We start from the raw sequence: 9728 nt of genomic DNA, 5'->3' as shown, positions 1-9728 counted from the left end.
ATGCAGTGACCGACACGTGGTTTGTTTTAAAGGCATTTGGCGCAAAACAGTAGAGAAGGAGTGCATGAGTCTCAGGAAATCATGAAGCGTACTTCAGGTAACCGCGAACGACGGCGCGTAGGTGTCGTTGACGTGCTATACCCCACTAAGGGGTAAATTGATACTATTCACCGATATTATTTGTCAAACTTTTATTGTTTTTGTCAAATTCAATATTGTTATTTTTTTTGTGAAATGTCACTTTCTGCTCTTTTATAATTTTTTGTGCCTTTTTAAATTTCCTTTTATATACGAGATAAACTGAAATTTCCTACATCAGCGTCACAGCATCCTGCATCACCGCCGCAACCCAACACATCACTGCTAACAAAGATCTGGGACTCCCCTGGGTGTTTCGATCCCCCAATGTTGAACATATTGTCAAGAAGGCCTGCAATTTTTTGGTGGGTTGTGTGTTTCTCTCTAGTAACTTCTCAATTTTCAGCGTGAAATCTTCGATGGTCCTTATCAGCTACCCATTCCCTCTTTCCTTTTCAGTTTTGTCCTTTTCTACATCCACAGCCTCTCTAGCTTTTCGGGCCAAGGCACAAGCAAAATCTGGATGTCGTTCGGCCTTGAAGTGGACGCTGATCCAGCGTTCAACCAAGCGTCGAATGGGGAGGAGAAGGAAGAACTATAAACATAACATCTACTTGACTTTGGGCTGGAAATTCCCACTTTTCTGCTCCACGGACGAAGATGACTTATGGTTTCATACCAGGTATTGTACCGAGCCTAATTGTTTCGCAATTCGCACTAATAGTACCTAAACTCCAGCATAAGCCAAGATTCTGATAACTCGGAAATATGATACTATCGATACTTCGATCTTCCTCTGCACCTGAATACACCTGGGCTCCTTTTAAAAACTGTAAGCCCACTTTGCGGCCAAAAACGCTTAACTTCCATTTTGTACCGTGTCTTGCTTCTTATCGTTTTGAGGTTTGAAGTTGAAATCTACCAAGCCTCCAATCCAAAATAAACGAGAAAACTCATGGACCGTTTATTTGCCAGTCAATTGATTGATGACCTCTGACAGTTCTGTCCTACATTCATTACTCCCTCAGTAGTGGCATCGGAGTTTCGAAAGGTCCGATTGCTAAAAGTTGGGCGAGAATGCCAGGGATATAGGCTGGAAATTCTGAATCTAATTGTTGTAAGATTGTGCGATTCGATAAGGATTTAGGGGAGAAGGATGCATGCATTGCAGGCGATTTTATGAAAATTACATTGGGACCATAATATAGGGCTTGCAGGGCAACTTTTACTAGTGTAGAGCCTGCCCTAGCTTTAGACTAATTTCCGCTGAATGTATATTTAAGTAGGTCGGCCTCATTGCGTTCAACAGTTCCTGAATTCGCCCCAAAAATATCCAATATTTGATGGTGGTCTTCTATGGATGGTGTACAACTATCTTTTAGCATTCTGGACTTAGTCATCCATCATCCATGTCTTCAATCGATCTGAGTATACCTTATAGTCGAAGCAACCGGGTTGTTGACCCGGCAATATTGTCTGGATCCTTACTTGGGCTTCCGATTTTTCAAAAAAATCTTTCCTGTCCGTTTTCAATATACATTTTTATTTTATAATGTTCTTTATATGAACAAATTATAGTTCAAAAAGCCCACGGACCCTCTTCCCGCCCAACCGGACCGAGGGGCGACCAACCTAAGGATGGGCTGAAGGCAACATCCAAAGGCCCGCATCACAGCGATGATGCGTTTTAACGCAAAGTGTGTGCGACCATGCGAAAATGTATTACTACATCCCGATTGTCGCAAACACTTCAGCCAATGACGCGGAGGTTCTACACTACAGAGACATGGATCTTATATTGAAGACAGTGCGGATCAAGACTGAAACCCATTAGGTCAGATTGTCACTGGACAGGACTTTTCGGACTATAGCACAGGTTGCAAGGATACCCGCTTTTTGCATCTCCATGTATAGTCCAGCCCTAAGATCGAGCGTTTTCAGCGCTTTATGTAAGTTCTGCGGGACTAATCCCGTCGCTGAAATTACTACTGGGACTACTTCGATCTTTTTTAGTCTCCAAGTTTGCTTCATATCGTCTGCCAAGGGGCCGTAGTTCCGGATTTTTTCGTGCTGTTTTTCAACAGTGTTCCGGTCCAACGGTACGGCTACATCGATTATAAAGCACGCTCGTTCTTCCTTCAGAAGCAGAACTAGATCGGGTCTGTTATGATTAACACTGTGGTCGGTGGCAATAGTGTGATCCCACAGTAGTTTGACCCGATCATTTTCCAAGATTCTCTGCGGAGTATACTTATAGTAAGGATGGTAGGTTGCCACTAAGTTATACTTCAACGCAAGGTTTTGATGGAGAATCTTGCAGACGGAGTTATGACGATTGGTGGACTCGGTACCGCTCAACATCCTGCACGCAGATGTTATGTGCTGGATGGTCTCCTCTTCACAGTTGCATAACCTACAACTGGAGTTGGTGATTGAGGAGTCGTGAAGAATGTACCGTTTATAATTTTTTGTTGGGAGCGAAGCATCCTGAACTGAAGTTAGGAATGCTTCGGTCTCATAGAAAAGTACACCATTTGTCAACCATTTGTTGGAGGCTTCGATGTCAATGCCTGACAACAACAAATTTTTGATATGACCTCCGTGAATGGGTTTCTCTTTCCACATGTCGATCTTCTGTTGGACTGAAGTAACATTCGACATGGGATCCCATTCTCTGCTTCTCAAGTTCAAAGGAGATAATTTATTATCTGCCATGACGGTAGCCTGATGTATTTGGCTAGAGGATTGTTTCTCATAGAAAAACTCACGAAGAGAATGTACTTGATTGTAGTGCAACGTTTTTAAATCAAGTACCCCCCTTCCTCCCTGATGACGTGAGATAGTAATCCTCAATTTTTCGGCAGCTCTGTTATGCATGTTGTTGTTTGCAAGAACTACCCTTACCCGTCTATTGACAGTTTCTAAATCAGTATTACTCCACTGTATCACACCGAAAGTGTATAGAAGGACGGGAATGGCGAAGGTGTTGAATGCCATGATTTTATTTTTCCCGTACAGTTCAGTTTTAAGGACAAGATCCAGACACCGTTCAAATTCCCCCAGCAACTTAGATTTGATTATTGCCACAGCAGGTGTTGTTGCTTGGAATATGCCGAGGTATTTGTAGACGTCGTCCGAATCCATGCCTTCAATTCGGATGTTATTTTGGCTGTATCCTTCGTTGTCGGTGTGTTTTCCCCGAACAATTGTTTTTATACGCCATTTCTCCAAACCCAACTGCATGCCGATATCCCTGCTGAACTGGATGGTGATGTCCAGCAAGGAGCGAAGTTGGTTCTCGTCTTTGGCATACAATGTGATGTCGTCAATGTACATTAAATGGCTTAATGTACATTTCGACAATATGCCATGCTTGACTTGGAACCCGTATTTGCTTTCATGCAAAAGATGGGATAGCGGATTCAAAGCCAAACAAAACCACAGTGGGCTTAGAGAGTCGCCTTGGAAAATGCCACGCCTGATTGGTATCTCTCCTGATGTTTGCGAAGATACCGATAGCTTCGTGCTCCAATTCTTCATTACTGTTCTCAGTAGAAGAACGACATTCGGGTTGATTTTATACAAGCGTAACACTTGTAGTAACCACGAATGTGATATGGAGTCAAAGGCTGATTTATAATCGATGTAGGCTGTCGAGATGTTTCGTTTTTGGTGGACAGCCTGCTTTACGGCTACCGTATAGATTATAAGCTGTTCTTTGCAGCCTCGGGAGCCTTTTGCGCATCCTTTTTGCTCCTCAGCTATCAATTTATGAACATCAAGATGTTTTGAGAAGTTCGCGCCCAGAACTGAAGTGAAGACCTTGTAGATGGTAGGAAGACAAGTAATTGGTCGACATTTTGAAGGGCAAGAGACACCCTGTTTCTTGGGGATGAGGAAAGTTATCCCCTTGAACAAATTATAAATATGTAGTATATGTATATAGTTGAATCTATATTTTATTATCGAATGAAACGTCTATGACTCACTAGGTGATTCACGTGAGCCATGGCATAGCGTCCGTTATGGTATATCTTGGTACATCGAAAAGTTTCACCTCACATATTAACCCTCAATTAAATGTCCCAATTCTCTAGAAGTCACCACCACAGTAACATTTTAATTGATTCGACAAATCTAAAACTGTCAAACGGAATTACCACTTCTTCGGAATTGGCTTAATTAAATCAGTTCATCTTTCAAATTGATTCGCTAGACAGAGTTCAACAATTATTGACACAGCTCAGAACATTGTCATTCTTGTTCTCATTGCCATTTGTCGTTTGCTATTTAATTTATTTTGTCATCTGAGAAAAAATCTAAAGAATTATTGCAGATTTCTCACAATCAACAAATGGATCAGTTGATTAGGTCGACAGCTAATTGAAATTAGATGGCGGAATTTGCTGTACACGTAGGTGGATGTTTGCTCGTGGTGTAATTCAGAAGTTTGGATTGTTACAGCTTGGACTAATTGTGATAGATACAACTGGTTGACAGATATAAGGAGGGAAAGAAAAATGTCATATTAATTACGGATTACCTAATTCCAATTTTTGACTGGTTCATTATAATGACAGCAGAATTTTGCCGGCATAGGTAACTCATAGTCTTTAGTTCTTCCGGAATGGCATTTTTCAACTTACCATAGCATATACCCTTCTGTTATTGTTGTAAAAAGCTTCACTATTTTCCCTATTAATCAATAAATACGCTTTTTGCCACTCTAGGTTGCGGAATGTTACTTCATGATTTCGAAGATGCCTTCTCTAAATTTTTCAATACATACTGAGAATGTAGTAAATCTACCAAACTGCAAGAGGTGCGTACTTTGGTGAGGTCAACATTAATTCCAATAGCTGTACTGTACTTGCAAATAATGGGACAATCTCAGGGATGGAAATTGTGTTTCATTTTAGAAAATAACTACGCTAACTCCTTGCGAACTTGATTTGCTGTTATAAGGCTTCACAGAGTAACACGCATAAAACTAGAAAATAAGATACTTCCAAGTGGTCCCCCTTCTAAATGCTAACCACTTTCACCAAAGCTTAACTTCTATAATGAGACGAACATCAATATGCCTTTAGAACATCAAACAGCTTCCGAGGATTCTTCCATTTCATTTGTGGAGAGTCTGTCGTAGACTCAAAGTGGAAAAACACCATTCAAGTGTGTGGAGGTTCAAAGTTATGATATTCTCACTTTCGAATGAAAGAAGCTTAATGACAATTTGACACAAGTTTGTCGAATACTGAAAAGATGATTGAAGTGTGAAGTACCTGCAAAGAAATATCTTCTTCTTTTTCTTTGGCATGTGTTCCGTTCAGAAGCGAGGTCCGCTCGTCGCGATCGGTTGGGCCATTCTGTTCAGCCAAAGGCCTGGTCTGGATGCAGCCGCTAGGCTTTCAAATTCCCATCCAGTGTTACAAGCCACAATTGCTTCGGTCTTTTGGTCGCTTACTATCCACTTCAATGTTCAAACCTATCTCGGTAGGTGAACTCTCGTTAACGCGAATTACGTGACCTCGCTCGCAATTTTTCCACGATTGGTGGAACTCCATATCGATCGCGGGTGCCTGTATTTCGGATGTGTATAAGTCGCTCACTTGTGGTGTTTAAATGAACTACGGAGAAAATCTCTACAGCTCGCAAGAAATTCTCAGGACTCGAGGGCATTCTGAAGTTGGGCTTACAAATCTAGGTCTAAAATATATCAAGTTCATCAGGCATTCGATATCTCCATATCATGATGCTTATTCTCTCACAGAGGTGGATTAAATTGGCAGTAGATTAAAATGGTGTTACATGGAGAATGCAAAATGACAGAGGTGGTTTGCAGGCCCGATGATGAAGTCAACGTCGATGAATCCCAGGCTAACAACACCTTCTTCATAACAAATTTGGAACTGCAAGGAGACTTTCAACAGGTCAAAAACGATTGCTTTTAACGTCTCTGCGAAGTGAAGCGAAAAATACCCTCATGTGCTCAAGATTGTGAACGAAATAGTCCTGATACTATTTCCTCAACACTAGGACAATATATTTCCGGCGGTAAAACTAATTGTTGGGGGCGAACCAACAGTAGTTGATAATGAAGTTCTGGAAAATATGATTCTACCAAGAGCGGTCAAAAGCCCGTTAAAACAAGAAGGAAGAATGAGCTACTATTGTCCGAGTCGTCTCAGGAAGTAGGTAGGGAAATTCTATTCCATCTTAATTAGTAACTGAACTGTTTGGATATCAAAAACTCTTTTAAACTACTCCTCGCTTGCCGTAAAAAGGTGATTCAAAGAATAGAGATTTGTAGGCTAGCGAAAATTTCGTTCGATTTTCTTTCTGCGTAGATCGGCAGGAGGTCCATAAGCAACGCGAGGCCGCTAAGAAAAGTCATTTGAAAAAGCGAGAGGAGCTGCTTCAATCAGTTCTGCTAAGATGCCGACATAATCCTTCGGGGTGGGGCTTACAAGGTGGTAATGAGAACGTCACATACGCAAACGGTGGCCCAATTCAATGGGGATGTGGTACCTCTAATTGCTGGGGAGGAACTGGCGAAAATATGTGGTAAAATTGGCGACAGCAAGGCTTCAGGTTTGGATGGTATCCCTAACAACACTTTGAAACTTATAGTGAAGACTAGACCCGACCCTTCGAGCCGTGTTTAAAGGAAGGAATATTTCATGCTCAATGGAAAAAGGAAAAGAAACAAGTCGGGAAACCGGAAGCTGGGCGCTTCAGGTATGAAAGGTTTTGTTTGCTTCTTCTGTGAGTATATTTAAGTGTAGAACTATTCCCTTTGTACGTAGCCCGTAATGTATTTGCATTTAGCATGTCTGACTACCCATATGAATGTGATATTGATATTGAGTTGCAGTCAATTTACAGAGGAGAGTCAACGTTGAGCTACTGTAACTTTGTTAGTAATAGCGTGATTTTGATGAAACTTGGGGATAATATGCTTCATATTATATTTTATACTACTACTAACTCTGGGATAAACTTAAGAGGGATTTTACTCAATTTCCCCAAAAATATGGTAATATACTATTATTAACTTAATTTGAATAGACATCGATATGGAGAGTATTTTGAGGCCTGGGCACCATATAGAGGCAGCTTCATGATTTTTTTTAGATTTTTCGGTTTGGCTGTTTCTGAGAATGGGTCCGTTAAAGAAATCATCACTTTCCACCCCTCCCACTCCCCGCCTTTTTAATAAATCTCAAAACTAAGACCGGTCTCAAAGAGTACTGGTCGGGACCTTTCATCTGATATCCCACATGACTACATTCGGTGAAAAAAAATTTTACACTCCCCTTGTACATGTATGGGGACCCCCCACAAAAATTCAACCTAGAAGGATACCAGTCAGTGCATGTCTGGGGGTCCACAGTTCCTACCTTCTCACCAAATTTCGTGTCAATCGATATAGCCATTTCTGAGAAAAGTGCCTGTGCCAGACAGACAGACTTTCCCCCAGCAAGAGGAGAGCACCGACACATTCCAACCACCTCAGAAAGTGACGGCAATCCCGCCAGTCACCAGAGATGAGCTGCTGGAGATCTGCCGTAGAGTAGGAGACAATAAAGCGCCGGGCCTGGACGGAGTACCGAATAAGGGCCTTAAGCTTGCAGTGAAATCCAGGCCGGACATGTTCGCTGAGTTGTTCGAAGCGTGCATGTCCGAAGGGATATTTCCAGCGCTATGGAAGCGACAGAAGTAGGTACTGCTGCCTAAGCCTGGTAAACCTCCAGGTGAACCATCTTCATACCGACCCATATGTCTTTTGGACACGGTGGGGAAAATGTTAGAGCTGGTAATCTATAATAGATTACTCCCGGTTGTTGAGAGCCAAGGCGGCCTCTCAGATCGGCAGCATGGGTTCCGAAAAGCCAGATCAACCATTGATGCCATCAAATTGGTTACTGGCTTGGCCGAATGTGCAATCCACGGAAAGGGTAGTACCAGCAAATATTGCGTGGTAGTAACCCTGGACGTAAAAAATGCATTCAATCCGGCCAATTTGAATCTAGTACGCAAATCCCTAGCGAAGGTTGGTATTCCCGCCTATCTCGCTGCTATCGTCGACAGTTACTTAACTGAAAGGAGGCTCTGGTATGACACCGATGACGGACCCCAGGAGTACGTTGTTTCCGCGGGTGTACCGCAGGGCTCTGTATTGGGCCCACTACTGTGGAACATCATGTACAACGATGTATTTAATCACCCCCTTCCGGAGGAATCCACATAGCCGACATAGCACTGGTTGTTGTCGCAAAGCATCTCGAAGATGCTGAGTTTTATTCAAGCGAGGCAATCAGTGCTGTCAAATACTGGCTACAGAGCCCTGGAGGTTTGCGGAGGAAAAATCATCACTAAGCGCCGGAAGAGAAATTACGCCTGCGTTAGAATCGGGAATCATATCATCACTTCCAAGCCAACCATCAAATACTTGGGGGTGGTGATAGATAGGAAGCTTAGCTATAAGCAATACGTACAGTATGTTTGTGATAAATCATCTACTGCTAGTATGGCCCTGGCGAGAATGATGCCAAACGTGGGAGGGCCACGTTATACCTCTGGGTTGCTTATAGCCAGGGTGGTGACCTCAGTCATGCTGTATGCGACCCCAGTTTGGAGCGAGGCGAATGTCAGTTAATATTAGCAAACTGAATGCAGTCTACAGGAGGACAGCTCTGAGGGTATGCTCTGCGTTCAGGACTGTCTCAGATGATGCAGCATTCGTCATCTCTGGAATGATGCCGATGGACATCTTGGCAGATGAGATGGCGAATATATACCATGCGAAGCCAAGCTCTCCCTTATTGCAGACGAAGAACGCTGAGAGGGAGAGATCCATAAATAGATGGCAAGAGCGGTGCGAACGCTCGGGAAAGGGTCGGTGGACTCACAGGCTCATTCTTATCATCAAGGAATGGTTGGAGAGACGACACGGTGAGATTAATTATAATCTCACCCAGTTTCTCACGGGACATGGAGGATATCTCCAATACCTTCACAGGTTTAAATTGGAGACCTCACCCGACTGTCCAAATTGTGATGGAGTCCCTGAGGACTCAGAGCATGTATTCTTCCACTGTCCGAGATTTGTGGAAGAAAGGAGGAATCTAGAGGAGACTCTAGGAGAGGTGCTGGTACTAGAAAATCTGGTGCCGAAAATGGTAGCACATCAAGAGAATTGGGATGCGGTTAACTCCATGATCGCATCTATTCAAGATAAATTGCGAAAGGCAGAGGAAAGGAGAAAAGCGCGTTCACGTGTGCCGCGTATAGAAGAAATGGGATTAAGCTAGAGTGAGCTGACTCCGCCCCGTGATGTAATACCTTATGGTGGTTCCGCGGGGCAGGGAGGGAGTTGGGGGTGGTTTTAGTCGGTAAAAATCTCGCACGCTGGTGTGTCCAGACCAGTGTCATTTGAAGATTTCCACCTCCTCAAAAAAAAAGACAGGCAGACATTGAACCGATTTTAATAAGGTTTTGTTTTGCAAACAAAACCTTAAAAAAGGAAAAGCTTCCCAAACTCAATTCGGTTTACTAGCTGATAACTTTTAGGGTTTGCAGCACTTTTAGAACTACATCGAATGAGCCAATATTCGCAGTGGATGAAACACTATTTGTATTGTTTTTGG

The 9728-nt window shown here is 42.8% G+C and overlaps 1 protein-coding gene across 2 annotated transcripts in view; it reads left to right on the top strand.

Annotated features, from left to right (window-relative positions):
- The first annotated feature begins 208 nt into the window (after window positions 1-208).
- LOC119659979 overlaps window positions 209-9728 on the top strand; it is a 79929-nt gene continuing 70409 nt past the window's right edge. Inside the window, exons 1-2 of one of the 2 annotated variants that reach the window (XR_005250393.1) lie at window positions 209-443; window positions 538-760. Coding sequence is in view for 1 of the 2 variants with exons in the window: in XM_038068348.1 (XP_037924276.1) it covers window positions 406-443; window positions 512-760 (287 nt within the window). In the remaining variant the exon portion in view is untranslated. Of the gene's footprint in view, window positions 444-511; window positions 761-9728 lie in introns of both variants that reach the window. The other variant, XM_038068348.1, reaches the window with a different exon arrangement.

Source organism: Hermetia illucens, chromosome 6 (genome assembly GCF_905115235.1).
Source record: "Hermetia illucens chromosome 6, iHerIll2.2.curated.20191125, whole genome shotgun sequence".
NCBI classification, from domain to species: Eukaryota; Metazoa; Arthropoda; class Insecta; order Diptera; family Stratiomyidae; genus Hermetia; species Hermetia illucens.
This window is presented reverse-complemented; position numbering and strand designations above follow the sequence as displayed.